The following is a 19,621-nucleotide window of genomic DNA, read 5'->3' on the forward strand; positions in this document are numbered from 1 at the left end:
ACGTTGTTGGGGGGGGGGGGCCTGCATCCTGTTTTTGTCCTTCACAATAACATTTAACATTTCTGCAAAACAACATCATTGCCAGTGAGAAAATGCCAGTGGGGGTTGGGAAGGGGCAAATATTTCCCCATGAAAGCCGTGGCATCTTGCGGAGCACCTTAATAATGAAAGAATTCAGAAGCAGAAGAAATGAAAGCTTCTCAATAAAGAGGCCATTGTGCCAGGTCAGAGCAAGGTATTTTGCTTGCCACAGTCTTCCCTGCCAGCTCGCTGAAGGTCACAGGACTGACCCTTGGATCAAACGCCGGGGAATTCATGCGTGGGAAAAGCCTAACAGACAGTCCACTCAGGGGGAACAGGAAGTCAGGCCAAGCAAGAACTCAGGCAGCAGTTCCTTCCTTGGAGCAGTCCAGTTAGAAACTTTCCTGGCTGGGCTTCCGCCTGCTGACCACACCCCTGGCCCAGTGATTTAAGTTTCACCAGCAGCCAGAGCCCCTCAGACTTTGCCTGGAAGCCAACCTCTGCAAAATCCACTGCGACCTTTGCTTCCCACTGCAGCCTGGTGAAGAGCACACCTCCGGCAGAGCTAGAAAGGTAAGCGAGCCATTCCAGCTGATTTTACCCCCCAGCAGAACACTGGGGGTGCCTCAGGAAAAAGCAACAGGAGAGGGATATTTCCCGACGCTCTCCTGCTCTGAGTCAGAGGTTTCACTGGGATGGCCGTGGAGCTCGGGAGATAGATTTTTAAAGAGAGATCGGTCCAGGGCAGCAGAGGGAGGGAGAAAGAGTAGCCATTTCTGTCTCTTGATCGGCAAAGTTCAGCCCCATTGGATTCTCGTCCTTTCTTTTCCTTTTTTTAAAACTCACTTTATTGGCATCAACCTGTTTGGAGCTGATTTGAAGCAGGAGGGATGTGGTGGAGAGGGCAGTTGGTTTCAGGTGTTCTGTTAGGTGCATCATTTACCCAGAAAACAGTCACATGGCTATCATCCCCTGTGGTCACTGAGTGCTATGATGTGCAGGTCATGATCAAAAGGAGAAGACACAGTGTCCACCCTTGAGGACCTTATAATTTAATGGGGAAGTCAGGAAGACCCAGACTGGGTATATGTCCAATGGGATTACCCACTATCTACCTCAGTGCTTAGGATGACACATAGTAAGCACTTAAATACCATAATCATAAATACCATAATCATCCAGGATAGAGGCAGAATCAGAGGTGTGGGAAATGGGTCAAAATCCTCTTTTTGCAACCCCAACCTCCCTACCTCTTCTCCCTATGGATTTCTATAATAAAGCCTTTTTTATAATAATCATTTAAGAATAATGATAAAGCCTGGGTAGCCTGGGTATACCAGACTGGATATATGTCCAATGGGAACAAGAGCCAAAACACGAGGTGCCACTGGTGATGGCCAAAGTACAGAGAAAAGGAATCGATAAAGCTGAAAAGGCTAAGAGAGATGGATAGAGTGATGTGGACAGGGAGATGGCAATCATAGAGGACTTCCCAGAGGGGCTGGCTTTTAGGAAGGAAGATAAAGAAATTTCCTAAGGAAGTATATTCCATTGCAGAGCCTTCCCAGTTATGGAGCTACAGCAAGGCGAGGAACCTCTTGTAGAAAATGATGAAAGGATCAGGGTGCTAAAGGGACTCCTAAAGTCCTAAAGTCCTAAAGTGCTAAAGGAAGGTGTTAGCGAGTGCATTGTCCCCAAGATCTTTGTGGGCAAAGAATTGATTGATGGTATTTATCAAGTACTTACAATGTGCTGAGCACTGTACTCAGCGCTTGGGACAGTATGGCCTAATGGATAGAGCACGGGCCTCAGAGTCAGAGGACCTGGGTTCAAAACCTGGCTTTGCCACTTACCTGCTGTGTGACCTTGGGCAGGTCACTTCACTTCTCTGTGCCTCAGTTACATCATCTATAAAATGGGGATTAAGACTGTGATCCCCTTGTGGCTCGGGGACTTTGCCCACCCCGATCTGCTTGTATCCACCCCAGTGTTTAGTACAGTGCCTAACAAGTAGCGCAATTATTACAGAGTTAGTAGACAGGATCCCTGCCCTTGAGGGACTTACGAACTGGTGGGAAAGGCTGACACTAAAAGAAATGCAAGTAGGAGAAGAGAGGAGGGTTAAGGATCTAGAAAGGTGGGCCTGCCCACCACTCCAGATGTACCTCTGCCAGGTTGCTAATATCCCTTCACTGTCGATTGGACGCCCCCATTTCCAAATCCAGTTTCCTCCTTGCCCCACAGGAGCTCCTGTTCGTCCCCTCTGCTCCTCGTGCTTGGTAGGGCCCCCTCAGGGGTCACCATGTCCCCCATCCTGGGCCCCACCCTCATCCTGGCCACCTGGGCCTTCTGGGCTGTGGCAGGACAGGCCACGAACGAGGAGGATCCGGGAGACCAGGTGAATGCCATCTACCAGAAGGTGACGGACTTGTGGAACAAACTGTACCTGGTGAAGCCGTTGACGGCCGACGGCAGCGACGAGGACCCGGTACACGCGGCCTGCGAGGTCAAACCGTCCTCCACGCTGGAGGCTGACCAGCCGCAGGTCACCGGCCAGGTGCTCTTCAGGCAACGGTACCCGGACGGGAGGCTGGAGGCCATCTTTGACCTGGACGGCTTCCTCACCGTGGGCAACGGGACCAGCCGGGCCATCCACGTCCACAAGTTTGGGGATCTGAGCCGCGGTTGTGACGGGGCCTCCGCTCACTACAACCCCTCTGCCAAGCCGCACCCTCAGCACCCGGGGGACTTTGGGAACTTCCTGCCGAGGGAAGGCAAGATCAAGCGCTACCGGACCAACCTGCTGGCCTCGCTCTTCGGCCCGTACTCCATCCTGGGCCGCTCCGTCGTGGTGCACGAGCGGGAGGATGACCTCGGCAGGGGAGGGAACAAGGGCAGCCAGGAGCATGGGAATGCCGGGAAGCGGCTGGCCTGCTGCGTCATCGGGATCTGCGGCCGGGAGCTGTGGGATAAAAAGGCCCTGGAGATCAACGAGCGGAGGAAGAAGAGGCGGGAGAGCGAGTGCAAGATGGCCTGAACCCACCCCCAGCACTTCTCATACATCAATAGATGCTTTCACCTCCGCACTGGGAGCTGCTTTGCTTCTTCGGAAACTCCATATTCTCTATATTGCACAATAAATGGCATCGATTAGAAATGACAACTTGCTCCCCTGTTCCCTCCTCTTCACTCACAATTAAAGAAGAGTTTCTACCTATCAATTGATCAGTGGTATTTATTGGGTGCTTACAGTGGGCAGGGCACTGTACTAAGCACTTGGGAGAGTACGGTACAATAGTTAGTAGACATGTTGCCTCCCCAGAACGAGTTTACAGTTTATTCATCTTAGTTGTTCATTGGAAAACCTGGATCTCCTTACCATATACTCAGGGCTGGAGACCTTCAGTACCGACTCTCTGGAAAGGGGAGTCAGGCATCAAGGGGCTAGCAGGCCAGAAAGCCACCACCATTTTGGGTCTTTTCAGTTCCAAATGGAAACTCTCAAATCTCATTTGAAACCTGGGAGAAGTGAGGCTGGAAGTCCCACTCAATAAGTCCCAGGGCTGGAGGGCAGGGAGTGGGGAGAGGCATTACCCCTAAGGTGTGGGCACCTACGGTAATAAAAAAAAAATTTCTTCCCTCTCTCTCCCAAGCCTAAGCCTTTCAATTCAGTCAGGTTCTTGAGTGTGTTTACTACAGGCAGGGTGGAATGCAGTGGGCTGAAGATGGACTGACAGGGCACACTGCTGAGCATTTCCATGTTTTCATGGCTCTTCCCTAGGGTCTCCCTGGAAGGATGGGGCAGGGGGACAGAGGCAAGGAAGAGGAGAGTTTGCTGTTGGGGAAGGAGGTCCAGGTTGCCTGTTTGAAGAGTGGGGAAGGCAAGACGAGGATGGGCGGACAGACTGGGCCAAGCATCAGGTTAGAAACAGAACCGTTGAGCCGCCACGCCTGATAATACCTGTGGTATTTGTTAAATGCTATCATCATCATCATCAATCGTATTTATTGAGCGCTTACTGTGTGCAGAGCACTGTACTAAGAGCTTGGGAAGTACAAATTGGCAACATATAGAGACAGTCCCTACCCAACAGTGGGCTCACAGTTTAAAAGGGGGAGACAGAGAACAAAACCACTGCACTAAGTGCTGGGTTATATTGCCAACTTGTACTTCCCAAGCGCTTAGTACAGTGCTCTGCACACAGTAAGCGCTCAATAAATACAATTGAATGAACGAATGAATGAATATGCGTGTAATCCTATCAGACACAGTCACCGACCTACATGGGGTTCACAATCTAATTATTGGTTGGAGCTGAATTCACAACCCGGCCCTGCTTCCTGAGGGTTTCGAGGCATCTATCAGCCCCGAGAGCCAAGACACGGCAACTACAGACTCAGATTAAGATTGTCGAGCTAGACCATAGAAATCATCCTCAGCCATACCTCAATTCTGACTAATTGAAATATCCGGAACTTTGTGTCCTGGCTAAACTATGTCCCAGCTCTAATCTTTTCCACCGATTTTCTTTCCGAAGCTACAGTTATGGAGAACTCCCAAACCGACAGTCAAATTGAGCCCCAGTCAGAAACCAGGGCCAATGGTTATTTTTAACATCGACTGCAACTTCGACTGTTACTTTAAAACCTTTGGTGGGATCCAATTGGGATTGAACAGCAGAGATATTTATCAATGGTATAATTTACTGTGTGCGGAGCACTGTTAGCACTTGGGAGAGTTGTTTCTTTTAATGGTAGTCATTAAGCACTTACCATATGCCAGGCATTGTGCTAAACGCTGGGGTAGGAACAAGATAATCAGGTTGGACACAGTCCATGTCCCACTCGGGGCTCACAGTCTTAATCCCCATTTTATAGACGAGGTAACTAAGGCACAGAGAAGTTAAGCAAGTTGCCCAAGATCACACAGCAGATGTGGCACAGCTGGAACTAGAACTCAGGTCCTTCTGACTCCTGGGGCCATGCTGTACCCACTAGACCCACCAGTCTAGAAAGGGATGTACAGTCCCCACATTTCCCTCATAAACCAGTTCCAACCAGATCAAACTGTTACCAGTCTGTCTGGGCCTCCACCTCCAACTCCTTCCAGTCGCTGCCAGGGGCAGGATGGACCAGGAGAAATGGGTTCCTCCACTCTTGGTCCTATGAGTGGGAAGCATTGCCTACTTTTAGACTGTGAGCCCACTGTTGGGTAGGGACTGTCTCTATATGTTGCCAATTTGTACTTCCCAAGCGCTTAGTACAGTGCTCTGCACACAGTAAGCGCTCAATAAATACGATTGATGATGATGATGATGGGCACTCTTTTCTCCGCTGAGGGCTCCTCCTGGTTCTGCCACCTTCCTGGATCTTTGGCAGGGGAACTCGGGGACTGGGGACCTGTGGGGGGAAAGGGAGAGGGAGAGGGAAGGGAGCCTTCTCAACAGTGACCCATGTCTGAACAGTCTGTCACCGCCACCCACCTCTTGACATCTTTTAACCCTCCGTTTTCCAAACACTGAGTCACTAGCTGGGCCTCCACCAAATCCTCATTCCCACTCACACTGTCAGGGGAAGGAGAAGGGTAAAAGGGCAGAGAGCTGGGTCATGGTGGGGGCAGAAGAACCCCTCCCACAACTCCACCTGGCTCTTTGGCTCACACAATGGCCTCTTTGTCTTCATCATCTCACATCCATCGGGATCACCTCCTTCGGTTCGCCCTTCCGACTTCCCAGACAGTGAGCCGATCGGTTTGCCCACCTGACTCAGAGGGTTTGCAGTTGTCCCGACGACCGGGACACACGCTTGTTTTGATTTCTTTGGGTAAAATTAGAAGTGTCTGATGGAATGGCTATGCTAAAGTTTGCACAGTGCAAACACAACGCAGCGGATGATTAGGAGAGCTCGGTTTGGATATTTAGGGTAGGCTGTCCTCGGAAACTGCAGCAAATTTTTCCTCAGGAGGTTTGTCGGGGACGATAGAAGGAAGGAGAAAATCCGTCAGAAAACAGAATGCAGCAAATAAGCCAGCTGATTTTCGGATCAGAAGCTTTTCTCTGGAAGCGTAATATCTTTACATTTTCAGTAGTTTTCCCATCTGCCATCTGATCGAATCATTTCACGGGACAGATTGCAACTGATAAATGGCTGCAATATGCTAGCACTATTCTGTCGAGAAGGAGGATGGAGAGGCAGACTGACAGAATTAATAAAGACCATTAATCACTCATACCAGGAAAATTACATTTTTATTCCAGGTAACCAAAAATATACTTATGTTACATGGTGATTATAGAATCCAGGAAAGTAAAATTTGCAAATAAGTAAAAGTGACCTCTTGCCCTTCAATAAAATTACGAATTAGTAGCTGGTTTAAAAAAAAATTGTCTTTGATTTAATAGGCCTTCCTCAATCTCATTTAAGAACCAAAATATGTTCCTGCGCTCACAAAGACTCCGAAAAGTCAGACTTTGATGTTATGCAAACCACCCCATGCAACAAAAATGCTCACTGAGTAAAGAGATGTGAAAAATTAGAAAACATTTTAAATTGTGTTTAAAAGTATCAACTTTTTCTCTGGACCAGAGAAAACACGATTGGGGGAGAGGAGGCAGCTATACCTTTTTTTGTGGGGGGAACTGTATTTAGGAATTAGGTTCCCCGTTGGTTTCCCAGATAAGCTCTGATATTTTTAAAACAACACTTGAAATAATTTAGAACTCGAACCAGCCTTAAAATAAGGTGAGTTTGGGGATTTTCAAATGTTTTGCCTGCATGACTTCACTTGGCTTTTCGGCTCAATTCCCGGAGCTGTCTGGCAGTCGGAGCCCAGGGAGAGGAAGGGAAAGTCTGAATGGGCAACTGATTGGAATCAAGTCAGAAATAAATCACCACAAAGAATTGGTCTGGGGCAGTCTACTTTCCAGAGGTCAGAAGTTGCAAGGTTGCGCTCCGGGGAGAGAGTGATGACCCAGGGGGTCAGACAGGCTCTGATTCCCCCAAGCAAGGAGGGTGTTCACTCTCCCAGCCACTGGGCTGCCGACAGGCACAGAGATGAATGCTCTTGGGGAGTTCCTGGGCCAGAGAAAGTGTCAGGAAACTGTTGCTAGGAGCATGGGAGGAGGCAGGCAAGAGTGATGAGGAGAGGGAAAATAAGAGAGCAAAGAGAAAGATGGAGAGGAAGAGAAAAAGGGAGGGAGAAATGGAGAGGAAGAGGGGAGATGGAAGAGGAAGAGGGGGAGAAAAAAAGAGAGGGAGAAGGGCAGGGGAGAAGGAACAGGAGAAAGATGGAGAAAAAGGAGGACAAGAGAAAGTGAGAGGGAAGAGAGGGAGGCAGGAAAAAAGAGGGAGGAGGATGAGGCATAGAGAAAGAAAGAGAAAAAGGGAGAAAAGGGAGAAGAGGAAAGGAGAGAGGAGAGCTTAAAGGAGGAGAAAGAGGAGAAAACTCCATTTAAAAATTCATTTTAAAAGGACTTCAGTTAAAATATCCGCAAATGCCACAGCAACCCCCAGCCCCCAACCTCCCATGGGTGAGGGGCAGAGGGATCAATCCTCGAATTGTGCTGGGCTAGGGGCCACAGGAAAGTGTGTGGGCAGGGCATGGGCAAGGCTGTTCCAAAAAAACAGAGCAAGTGCCCCTGGGCATCAATTAAAAAATTAAAAAAGCTATACTTCCGTTTGCATCTTTTCCCACTGCATGTCATCTTCTCCCGGGGAGCCAGTGGAACAGAAATTAACTACCCAGGACTGGTCCCTGCCAGCAGGGGATGGCTATGGGACTGCTTAAGACAACAAAAAAGGAACTCATTAGTAACGGAACTTACTTTGGGTTTCCAACTACAAACGTCACCACGCTGATTCTGAGGAGCAAAGCATCTGATGAGATCCCATCAGTGAGAAGCCAGCAGCTTAGGCTCAAAACCACAAAAGCCTATTTGGATTTGCTTGATCAGGAACAATGTGAGGAAGGGGATGGGGAAAGGGAAGGATTTGGGGACTGTATGTTTTTCCACCCCCTCCCCGCCCCACCTCCCCTGAAGCTGTAATCAGAATGAAGTCATCTCCGGCGTCCAGTGAAAACCAGCGGCGATAAGACCCCAGCAGGCCACAAACTTTGGACACACGGAGCTGTTTCAAGGGACAGAGAATTCGCTTCTCCCATTGTACCAACTGAACCAAGGTGGGTGGGAGCAGGAAGTACAATGTGTGTCTGTGTGTGTGTGTGTTTGTGAGACACAGAACTTTAATGTCACAGTAACCACTCAGAAGCCCTTGCAGCTTAGCTTAGCGCACACCCAGGCAGGCATTTCAGTCAGACACACACACACAATCACACACATTCCTGCAATACCTCACCCCGCACGCACTCTGACTCTCATGATCCTGGCAGCGCAGACAGAGCCGGGTCCCATGTCCCGGAGTTGACTCTAAACCCTCTCCCAGCCGTTGATAAATGAGTCGGAAAGACAAGCACCTGGCAGGCTGTGTGTCAAAGCAGGGCTCGGGCTGGGGGAGAATTTCCTTTTTATTACCATTTTACTGAATTTGATTTAATTTGGCTCCTTCCACGTAGGCTGCTCGGATTTTTGGTTAGGGACTCTGCACACTTGCAGGCAGTTAAAGGCCTGATCCAGCAGCAGGAAGATTCCTTGGATGCTGTCGGTGTCTGCGAGTCCAGCGGCTGCAGAAGGAATACGGGAACGGGGCTTTGTGGGGCTGCAGGATGTTATTGTGACTGTAAGCTCCTTGAGGGCAAGCTACCATACTGTACATTCCCAAGCACTTAGTACAGTCCTCTGCACAATGTACTCAACAAATAGTACTCATTGATCTTCCCCAGAAGCTACAGGATGCACATAATAGCAATAATAATACTTGCATTTATTAAATGTTTACTATGCACTAAGCACTGAAGTACACACAGAATAATCAGGTCAGACAGAGCTCCTGTCTCACATGGGGCTCACAGTGGGAAGGATAACAACTTTTGAATCCCCAATTTGTAGGTGAGGAAACTGAGGTTCAGAGAAGTTAAGTGACTTTCCCAAGGTCAAACAGCAAGCGTCAAAGTTGGGATTAGAACCCAGATCTTCCGACTCCCAGGCCAGTGCTCTTTCCATTAATCCATGTTGCTCAATTTCTCTGTGTGTTTCCTCACCCGTAAAATGAAAATTAAGATTCCTGCTTTCCCTCCCCTAATTTACCTATGCCTGCTTCCTCATCTGTAAAATGGAAATGAGATGCCTGTTTTCCTTCCCCTGAGCCCCTTTTGGGTCAGCAACTGAATCCAATCTACTTATTTTCATATCTACCCCAATGCTTAGTACAAGCTTTGGCACATAGTAAACACTTAACAAATACCACGACTATTATTAATCAGAGTCCTAGTCCCTCCTCTCCCTTTCCCTGTGCCTGGTTCACTTATGGACACAAACACATACATAAACTGAATTTTTAAGCTCAACCACTTCACATTTCTGCCCCGCTTCTTCCCAGACAAGTCCCTCAGAAGCATGCCTGTGGCTCTCAGCTCATTTTTAAAACCTCTGGACTATGACATCAGGTTTGGGAACCATCCAGAGGTTCTCCAAGAAGTTTCATCAGCACAAATTCTCTTTTCCTGGGGGGCAATACAGATCTCCCCCTCTCTTCTCCTTGCTTCCCCAAGGCATGGGTAACAGGGGCAATGATAATAATAGATTGTGGTATTTAGGTGTTTTCTATGGGCCAAGTAATAGCAGCAGGGATATGAAGTGCTTACTGTGTGTAAAGCACTATACTAAGAGCTTGGAGAGCATAACCAGTTGGGAGTTAGACGTGGTCCCCATCCCCCTGGGGGCTGAACATTAGGGTAGATAGGGTAGAATCAGATCAGACGGAGTCACCATCCCACATGGGGCTCTCAGTCAAAGGAGGAGGGAGAGACAGGTATTACTGTCCCCATTTTGGAGATGCGGAAACTGGGACCCAAAGAAGTTAAGTGACTTGCCCAAGGTCACAAAAACAGCAGGCAAATGGTGGAACAGGGATTGGAATCCAGTCTATGCTCTTTCCACTAGGCCATGTTGCTTCTCTAAAAAGTCTCTCTAAATTCCACTGCACTGACCAAACTGTATGGAGCCAGATGTGCACAGGGCACCACACAAACACACACACACTCCCCCCCACACCCCAGTGCCACCCTCAAATCACAACTCCGGCATATGGCACCTATCCCTTCAAGTGGATAATTCTAAACAGAAGATGCAAATTCAAGCTTGCTTGACTCCCTCCTCCCCTGCCATTATCCAGCCCTTCCCCCTGAGCTTGTGGGTCCTGGGCCAGAAATGACCATCCTGAGCTCCCACTGGAGAGCAGGTGACCGAGAACCTTAGACACTCATGTCCGATTACATCCACTTCCCCCAGCCCTGTAATCGTTCCTGCATCCAGAGCCCTGATTATCATCCACCCGCTTCACACTCTTCCTCTAATCCTGATTGATCACCTTAAGCGATAACAGAAAAACATCTTTTCTCTAACTAAGCAAATGGTGACAGGAAGATTGATGGAGGCGCCAGCCTCAGGCAGCCCCAGTCTCAGGAATCCCCTGCCTTCTCAGCGGTTTAGCTGTGGACAGGAGAGATGACAGAGGAGCTGGAAGACCTGTGTGGACTAAACCGGGCTGTGCCTCTGTCGCCATCAAAATAAACAGTTTGCCGAGGACTGGAGGCGCTTTGCTCTCGGGATCAGAGGCCTCTCTGGCCCGTTCCTATGCCTCAGGCTCCCCATTTCACATGAGGCTGACCAGTCACCACCTCTGATTTTCTGATCCCTCACGTGTTCACGGTGCCCGAGAAACCCTCCCCTGGGACGGTTTTGTCCTCTCCCGGTGGACAACCTTCCCCGGCTGGCCCCCCTCCTAAATCCAAGGGCGTGCTGAGGGAAAAGGAATCAGGACTGGAGGCAGGAGGGGTCTCCCCCTCATTAGAGGGACCAGGCCAAGGCTGATCGGACCCCGATGACCGGAGTCCAGGACCCTCTAGCCGCCCCTTTCCCGGGTCTGCAGCTGCCTGCTCTTCCATCGGTCTCATGACTTCGCTCCCCAGCGTGTTTACTGCATCTTCTTCAGGAGGCAGCTGGGGCAACATGAGGTGAGAGCAGTCTTGCTGGCTACCGGATCCCTGCTCTGTGAAGGCAGGTCCAAAGGTTCTCGCCCTCGACTCCACCGTGACAGCAGCACAACCGTTCTCTGGCTCTCTCTTGTGCTCAGCTGAAATGGAAGGAGAATGCCATCACACCATTGCAAGTAAATGAAAGATTCCCCACCCTCCACCCCACCCCCAGATCCAGCTCTGCCTGATGGCTGTTCTTGGACCTTTAGAGAAAGAAAATAAGGATACTAGGTGCCCAGGACAGGACGTACCGTCCATCTGAGCACAGCAACAAAGAACGCTCTTTTCAATTAAGACATTTATTAGGTGCTTCTTATTTTTTCCACTTATCTGGTGCCATGGGATGGGGAGTGCATGGTGGAGGGGAGGGCGCAGCTCCCGAGGAGCTCTAGCTTCAAAGTCTTACCGAAGGCACATCTCCTCCAAAAATGCCTTCCCCATCTAGGCCCTCATTTCCTCTTTCCCCACTCCCTTTTGCATCGCCCTTGTACTTGGATTTTCACCTTTTATTCACCCCTCCCTCAGGCCCACAGCACTTATGGACATATCCGTAATTTATTTATTAATATTAATGTTTGTCTCTCTCGCTCTAGATTAAGTGCACTGTGGGAAGGGAACATGTCTACCAACTCAGCCTGTTAGACTCTCCCAAGTGCTTAGCACAGCGCTCTGCATAGAGTAAGTGCTCAATAAATACGATTGAATGAATGAAATGAGTGAAAAACACCATTGATAAATTGACTGCTTCCTAAGCTAAGTGCTGTGAGCCCGTTGTTGAGTAGGGGCCGTCTCTATATGTTGCCAACTTGTACTTCCCAAGCACTTAGTACAGTGCTCTGCACACAGTAAGCGCTCAATAAATACGACTGAATGAATGATTGAATGAAAGATACTTTCTAAGCTAAGTGCTGGGGTAAAACAAGATAACCAAATTGGGTGTGGGCTCTGCCCCACATGGGGTTCATGGTTTAATAGTGAGGGAAAACAGGTTATCTTATCACCATTTTACAGATGAGTAAACTGAGGCACAGGGAGGTCAAATGACATTCCCAAGGCCACACAGCAGGCTAGTGGCAGAGCTGGGTCATGAAACCCGGCTCCAATCTCTTTCCGCAAGACCACATGATCTCCCTTTGGTGATGGGAGCTGTTACATTATTCCCAAACAGGAGGGAAGCATTCAGGCCCATAATTCTTCTCCAACCAGCAGCATGGTGTAGTGGATAGAGCATGAGCTTCGGATTTAGAAAGTCATGATTCGACCACTTCTCTGCTGTATGGCCTTGGGCAAATCACTTCACATCTCTGTGCCTCAGTTCCCTCATCTGCAAAATGGGGATTAAGACTGTGAGCCCCATGTGGGACAGGGGCTGTGTCCAACCCGATTTGCTTGTATCCACCCCAGCATTTAGTATAGTTATATACTTACATGATCTCTCTCTCTCTCTCGATATATATATTTATTTATTATTACTACTACTACTAATAATAATAATTGTGGTATTTGTTAAGCACTTACCATGTACCAGGCACTGTACTAAGCACTGGAGTAGATACAAGATAATCGTTTGGACACAGTCCCTGTCTCACACAGGGCCCCATTTTACAGATGAGGTAATTGAGCACAGTGACGTTAAGTGACTGGCCCCAAAGCACACAGCAGACAAGTGGCAGAACTGGAATTAGAACCCAGGTCCTTCTGCCTCCTAGGCCCCTGGTCTATCCATTAGGCAGCGGCAGTTGAGGAACAGCAGGAGGAGGAGGACGATGCAGTTGAGTTTGCTCCTCCCCTAACCCCGATGGCAGTGGGAGACAAGAGAGACAAGAGTCTACAGGTCTGCCATCCCAACTGGAGGCTACTCTGAATTCCCAGTGAAGGAGGATGCTGTGTGCACAGCCCCCTAGAAAACCCCAGAAAGCAAATGTGCCAGGCAGCGATGGTACCCGAGCCCATTGTTGGGTAGGGACTGTCTCTATCTCTTGCCAAATTATACTTTCCAAGTGCTTAGTCCAGTGCTCTACACACAGTAAGCGCTTAATAAATACTATTAAATGAATGGATGGAGAAAGAACTGGCCTTGGCAGTCCCCTCTAGCCCAGAGAAAGAAGCCAGGCTGCTGTACCCACTGAGGCTGGGGAGAGGGAGCCCTGAGACTCAGTCTATTTTTGCAGAGGTCACGTCTACTGCACTGTACTTTCCCAACCAGTGCTCTACACACAGTTAAGCCCTCAATAAATACCATTCATTGATTGATTGCTGCGACTGGTGAGACTGTGTGATCTCACCAAAGCAGTGTCTCCCTGTTCTCTTTTCCCCTTTCTTCAAAGTGCAAAACACACTGCTATTCCTAGGGCCCCTGGGCAAAATGCCCGATCCCCCTGACCTGGGACTAAACTTGTCTCCATGGGGAGGGGAGAGCCTTCTACCTGGGAGCATCACACAGGAGGTGTTTAATTTTGTCCCAGGAGCAGCACTGGGGCACCGAACTCTAGACTGTAAGTTCACTGTGGGCAAGCAATGTATCTGTTTATTGTTATATTGTACTCTCCCAAACGCTTAGTACAATGCCCTGCGCACAGTAAGTGCTCCATAAATACAACTGAATGAATGCATGAATGAACACAAGCAAAGTGGGCCCTTCCCTAGTGTCAAGTTCAGCAGGAGGTGTGAGACTGGAGTCGCTGGGTTGGGACGGAAAGCCTGCTACCACTGGCCACCTCTCACACACCCTCAGCGCCCGACTAGTTCTGAGGTTCTTCATTGCCCACAAGCCCATTCCTCAGGAAGCTCCTCAGAAAGCACATCTCTCTGAGCACTGAACGTACGGGACGTTCTTCTGCCACCGAGGCCGATTAACTTTACGGGCCCGAGGAGTTTACACATCACAAGGTCAGGCCTTGGGTTTTCATATCAGGCTAGATTAAGGCTGTGTGAGGAGAGTCTGATAATAATAATACAGTGGCATTTGTTAGGTACAAACAAAATGCAAAGCACTGTACTGAACACTGGGGTAGGTATGAGATAATCAGGAAGGACCCAGTCCCTGTCTCCCATAGGCCTCACAGTCTAGGTAGGAGGGAGAAAGGTACTAAAGTAGCTCGGCCTAGTGGAAATAACATGGGCCCGTGAGTCGGAGGAACTGGGTTCTAACCCCGACTTGGCCAATTGCTTGCTGTGTGACTTTGGGCAAGTCATTTAATTTCTCTGCCTCAGTTTCCATCTGTAAAATGGGGATTAAATCCTACTGCCTCCTACTTGGACGGTGAGACTGTGTCCGGTCTGATTATTTAGCATCTACCCCAGGGCTTGGTACGGTGCTTCACACAGAGTAAGTGCTTAATGAATACCACTTAAAAACATTATATTTTACAAATGAGGAAGCTGAGAAACAGAGAAGTTAAGCGACATGCCCAAGGTCACCCAGAAGTAAGTGGGGGAGCTTGAATTTGAACCCAGGTTCTCTGAACCTAGGGCCAGGCGCTTTACACTAGTCTAGGCAGCTTCCAAATGAGGGCCTTGAGAACAGGGGATACAAATTGCATACAAATAGACTGCAAACAGAGAGAATGGGGTGAGACCCCTCATCTATTGCCGGGGCAACCCCGAAGAGCTCTCTCGACCACATCTGATCAGTTAACCAGGTCCAGGTGAGATGAGAGATGAGACATTCCTCGAGTGAGCAGAAACAGGTTGGGACCTTGGTTACTGTTGTATCATTTAGGCCGTCAGGTTAATTCGACAGATTTGGCCTCGCTCTATCTCGCTGCCAAAGGAGCTGATGAAATAACAGAGTTTCTGGGGGATGTTGGCTTAGAAAAGGAGAAGAAGGAAGAGGACCTCAGGTATAGGAAGTATTGGGAAAACGAGAGTCCTAGGTTTCAGCCTAGCAATGGATTAACCCCTCAGACTGGTGGCGTGATCAGTTAGAAAAGCCAAACAAAACTGTAGAGCTACTCTCAGAGACAGAGAGAGTGGGTCTCCTGATTTTCTAGGAGCAATGTGGCCTAGTGGCAAGAGCCTGTGCCTTGAAGTCAGGAGACCCAGTTCTAATAATAATAATGATAATGGTATTTGTTAAGCACTTAATATGTATCAGGCACTGCTCTAAGGGCTGGTTGGACACAGTCCCTGTCTCACATGGGGCTCACAGTCTTAATCCCCATTTTACAGATGAGGCACAGAGAAGTTAAGTGAGTTGCCCAAGGTCACACAGAAGATGTGTCAAAGCCGTGTGGCTTAGTGGATAGAGCATGGGCCTGGGACTCAGAAGGACCTAGGTTCTAATTACGGCTCCTCCATGTGTCTGTTGTGTGACCTTGGGCAAATGACTTCACTTCTCTGTGCCTCAGTTACCTCATCTGTAAAATGGGGATTAAGAGTGTGAGCCCCACGGGGACAGGGACTGTGTCCAACCTGATTAACTTGTATCTATTCCAGTGCTTAGAACAGTGCTTGGCATATAGTAAGTGCTTTACACGTACTACTATTATTATCCCTAATATTATTATTATTCTTATTATTGGGTTCTTCTGAATCCCAGGCCAATGCTCTATCCATTAGGCCATGCCTGCTCTGAGACTATCTTGGGCAAGCTACTTAGCCTTTCCGTTCCTAAATTTCTGCATCTGAAAAATGAGGATTACAGATCAGCTCTACCTCACTCAGACGGATTGACTCACCCGAGTCTACCTCACTCAGACTCACTCTTAGACTGTGTCCAATCCAATCATTTTGTAGGTACCACAAAACTTGGCACATAAAGATTCCTAATCTATAGCACTACTACTTGGGGTCTAGTTCCAGCTAAACTACTATCCTGCTGTGTGAAGTTGGGCAAGCCACTTAGCCTCCCCGAGGCTCAGTTTCCTCATCTGTTAATGGGGGCAATAAAACCTGATGATTCTCCCTGTCTCCCAGGAATGTTGTGAGAGCAAAATGAGATGAATAGTTCGAAAGTGCTTTGGGGAAAAAAAAATAATAGTTTTACAAATTCAAGTTGTTATTTGCTCCCAACTGGTTTCTCTGCTCCAGCTAATCCCAGGGCAGCCTGTCCTCTGTTTAATGATCTTTACTGGACTCAGACCCCCATCTATGGCTCAATTTAATCGGCAAATTCCACTGTAGGGAGCGCCTCATGGTTTTCCCCACCATATGATCTCCCCTTGGAAGGAGGTTTCAAAGACAGAGAACTCATGCTGCGACCTGGGGGGCTCACACTAGGTGCTTCTGACAGTTTCTGGCTGGGGTTTATTTCACTCTACCCACTGCCACCATTGGTTCCAGGAAATATACATATAGTTGCCCTTCATATTCAAAACAGGCCCTGCAGATGCTGAAGTTCCCAGTCTAGTGGAGAAGGCTGATGGCTTATGGACTGGTTTTGCAATAAAGCCCGCAGCCTGGATTTTTATGGTAGAATGGGTATCCGCTCAGAGCCTTGTTCTGCCCACTGGTCCCCCATCCAACCCAATGTGAGCCCGTTCCAATAAATCAATCGTATTTATTGGGCACTTGCTGTGTGTGTGTGGGGGGGCACTGAACTAAATGCTTGGGCGAGTACAACACAACGGAATTAGCAGACACTTTCCCTGCCCACAATGATATGCCCACCCGCTGCCCTTCTTGGACAGGAAGGCAGTGAGCAGGTTTCATATATAACCGGTCTGCAAAGCTGCAATGGCCAACTGCATTGCCAATTATCTGTCTGTCTGCATTGAGAACCGATTATACCAGTCCCTCAGTGCCAGGAGTCTGCATGCTGGGCTCTGCCAGACTACAGTCCCTTTCTCTCTCACCATCCTTGGGATGTACTTTACTCTCCGCTGGCCTCTCCAGGAACCTCAGCAGCGGGGACCTCGCTCTCTCAGTGGCCGGAAGGGAGGGGTCGCTGAATGAAATGGTGTCTTTACCTCCTAGAAAGAAAAAGGAAGAGGAAACAGATGGAAACTCTCTCTTGGAAGGAGCTGAGTTTTCTCAACCTACGATACGGTCTACTAATGGGGCTTGTTCTGCTCCCAGCAGCCAACTGGGCCATCCACCCTGCCTTCCTAACTGGGCACGCTGAGAAGACTCTGTCGTCACAAAAGCGAACCCTGTCGCAGATATATGGGAAAAGATTGGAGAAGAAAACCCCTCTGCCCTGATTCTGGCTCCTCCAGCCCAAGCCATTAGCCAACTCTCCCTGTTGGAAGGAGGCTCGGGGCTCTGCCTGGGACATAGGCCAACTGCTCTGTTGGTGACCTGGGACCTGGAGAAAGTTTAGAAGAAGATTTTGCACAATGAAGCTCTGACACCCCTCCCAACCCCTTATTGCCATCCAACCAGAGAAAAGCAGGAGAGGCCCGTGCCCCCTTTCTGACCTTGCGGAGTGGGGAGGGAAAAGAATCCAGGGGATGTCCTGTCACTGAGGTCAAAGGTCAGCAACAGGATCCGGAAGCCCCCTCCAGAAATCCAGGGCAACAGGATCTAGAAGCCCTGTTCTGGAAGGGGCTACTTCCAATCCGACTGTGGGGAGTGATGCGCTCCTGTTTCTGACCCTGGAGAAAGGCCACTTCGTTGACAGACCACAGATGCGATGCCCCTCCACCCTAAGAAGCCTCTTTCCTGTGCTCAATTGCTCCCTCCAGGTCAGAGCACAGGGCTGTGGGCCCAGAGGTGATGTGAGGGTCGGAAGACAAGGGACGTGGCTTCTCCCTCAGATCTAAATCCGCCCCATTTCCGCTTAAAGCTCCACCTGCCCTGCCAAGGATGTCTTGAGGAAGGGGCAATGAGGGCAGAGGCAGAGGGGGCAACAAGCATCCCAGCTGCATGGGACCTGCAGGCCCCCTATCACTGAATGCCAGCCTCTCCCCGGGGAACCCAGCCATCAGAGCACTCCAGCGGCCGCGCCCGGCTGCCCGATTCTTGCCCCTACCGCCTCATCCTCTCCTGGGGGAAAGTCTGGCAATTAATCAATGGCATTTACTGAGTGCTTACTCTGTGCAGAGCACTGGACTTAGGGTTTGGGCGATAACAGCAGAGTTAGTAGACTCAGCCCCCATCCCCAGAAGTTTGCAGTTCATTCTTTCGCAATTCCACTAGCCAATCGGTCACTATGGCCAGCCGGGTCAGCCAGGTCCATTTGTCTTCCCCTTCCTATTCTGGTTTGTGGTCCAAACCTGGAAGTTTTTTTTAACAGAAGGAGGGGTGGGAGAAGGGGCTTCATAGAGCACAGGCCTGGGGGTCAGAAGGATCTGGGTTCTACTCCCGGCTCTGTGACTCATCTGCTGTGTGACCTTGGGTAAGTCACTTCACTTCTCTGAGCCTCAGGTCCCTCATCCGTAAAATGGGGATTAAGACTGTGAGTCCCATATGGGAAAGGAATGTGTCCAACTCAGTTATCTTGTATCTACCCCAGGACTTAGAAAGTGCCTGGCACGTAGTAAGCACTTAACAAATACCACAATTAATGTTATTATTATTATTATTATTGTTCTGCCTCTCTGCTTCCCAAAGATGGAATTCCTTGTCCAGTCAAGAGGGCTGGGACTAAAACTAAAATCCCAGGAAATAAGTGAACACCACGCCCTCCCAACTCTGTTTCCAAGAACTTTAGAAGTGTCTATGTGTCATGCCACAAAGGCCATGAACAAGGCATTATTGGTTCAGACCAATAGTCCATCCAACCTATAATTCTGTTTCCATCGGTGGGAACGGGATGCTTGAAGGAACGGTGTGATGGTGGTGCTCCCTGGGTCCCCCCTCTTTGCTAGTGTTCCAATTAATTTCCTCAACTGTTCCCCTATGGTTTTCAGAAAATCCAAGGCTGCAATCTCTAAAGAGGCCCTCTCCCAAGAAGCCCAAGAGACTCACGCGGGAGATGTGACTCTCTTCAAACCATGGGTCTTCTACCCTCTGGCACCAGATGCCAATCACTCAGCATACCCTTTGCCACCCAAGCTATTTCTCCTCACGGCGTAGTGCCCAACATGCTTGGCCTCTGTCCCCAGACTATGTCGATCCCAAATTCACCATCTTTTATCCCCACGAGATGACATCAAGACCTCCACCACCCACTGAGATGGGGGAAATCAAACAGTGGGGTTTTTTTCACCCTCAGGTTTATCCATCCCTCCACCCTATCATTGCACTGGGCTCCCTATTTCCCTAGGTTTCAGTCAGGCCAAATGGGCTTCTGATGGACTTCTCCCCCTCTAGACTGCAAGCTTGTTGTGGGCCAGGAAAGTGTCTGTTATATTGTTGTGTTATAGTCTCCCAAGCATTTAGTACAGTGCTCTGAGCACAGTAAGCATTTAATAAACACCACTGGTTGATTGATTGCTTGAATGAGTGATTTAATGGAAAGGTCAATTCTCTCAAAATCCAGCTGGGGGTGGGGAGGTTAAAAAGACTTGGAAAAATTCCTGAACATTGGAGGGATCATCTGGCTAAAACCTGGAATCTGTCTCC

The 19,621-nt window shown here is 49.1% G+C and overlaps 2 protein-coding genes across 5 annotated transcripts in view; one reads left to right on the forward strand and one right to left on the reverse strand.

Annotated features, from left to right (window-relative positions):
• Positions 1–419: 419 nt before the first annotated feature.
• On the forward strand, positions 420–3,242 carry SOD3 (superoxide dismutase 3). 2 transcript variants are annotated; one of them, XM_038752801.1, is made up of 2 exons: positions 420–594; positions 2,266–3,242. In XM_038752801.1, the coding sequence occupies exon 2, from the start codon at positions 2,324–2,326 to the stop codon at positions 3,056–3,058; it is 735 nt and encodes a 244-aa protein (XP_038608729.1). In that variant the 5' UTR covers positions 420–594; positions 2,266–2,323; the 3' UTR covers positions 3,059–3,242. The 2 variants fall into 2 exon arrangements, with proteins under 2 accessions (XP_038608729.1, XP_038608728.1); XM_038752800.1 differs by lacking the exon at positions 420–594 and adding an exon at positions 2,103–2,158.
• A 6,791-nt stretch (positions 3,243–10,033) lies between these two features.
• Positions 10,034–19,621, reverse strand: part of CCDC149 (coiled-coil domain containing 149) — a 66,981-nt gene continuing 57,393 nt past the window's right edge. For all 3 annotated transcript variants that reach the window (XM_038752589.1, XM_038752587.1, XM_038752588.1), the window contains 2 exons: positions 16,969–17,085; positions 10,034–11,271 (listed from right to left, as the gene is read on the reverse strand). In XM_038752589.1, coding sequence (XP_038608517.1) covers positions 10,835–11,271; positions 16,969–17,085 — 554 coding nt within the window. In that variant the 3' untranslated portion in view covers positions 10,034–10,834. The remainder of the gene's footprint in view (positions 11,272–16,968; positions 17,086–19,621) is intronic.

This window comes from Tachyglossus aculeatus, chromosome 10, assembly GCF_015852505.1.
Source record: "Tachyglossus aculeatus isolate mTacAcu1 chromosome 10, mTacAcu1.pri, whole genome shotgun sequence".
In the NCBI taxonomy this organism is placed as follows: domain Eukaryota; kingdom Metazoa; phylum Chordata; class Mammalia; order Monotremata; family Tachyglossidae; genus Tachyglossus; species Tachyglossus aculeatus.

Bases quoted from the DNA above. Each gene is read 5' to 3' on its own strand.
- SOD3 (XM_038752800.1), top strand. From the start codon at position 2,118: ATGCAAGTAGGAGAAGAGAGGAGGGTTAAGGATCTAGAAAG. The intron at 2,159-2,265 runs GTGGGCCTGCCC...CTTGCCCCACAG, and splicing joins AGGGTTAAGGATCTAGAAAG to GAGCTCCTGTTCGTCCCCTC.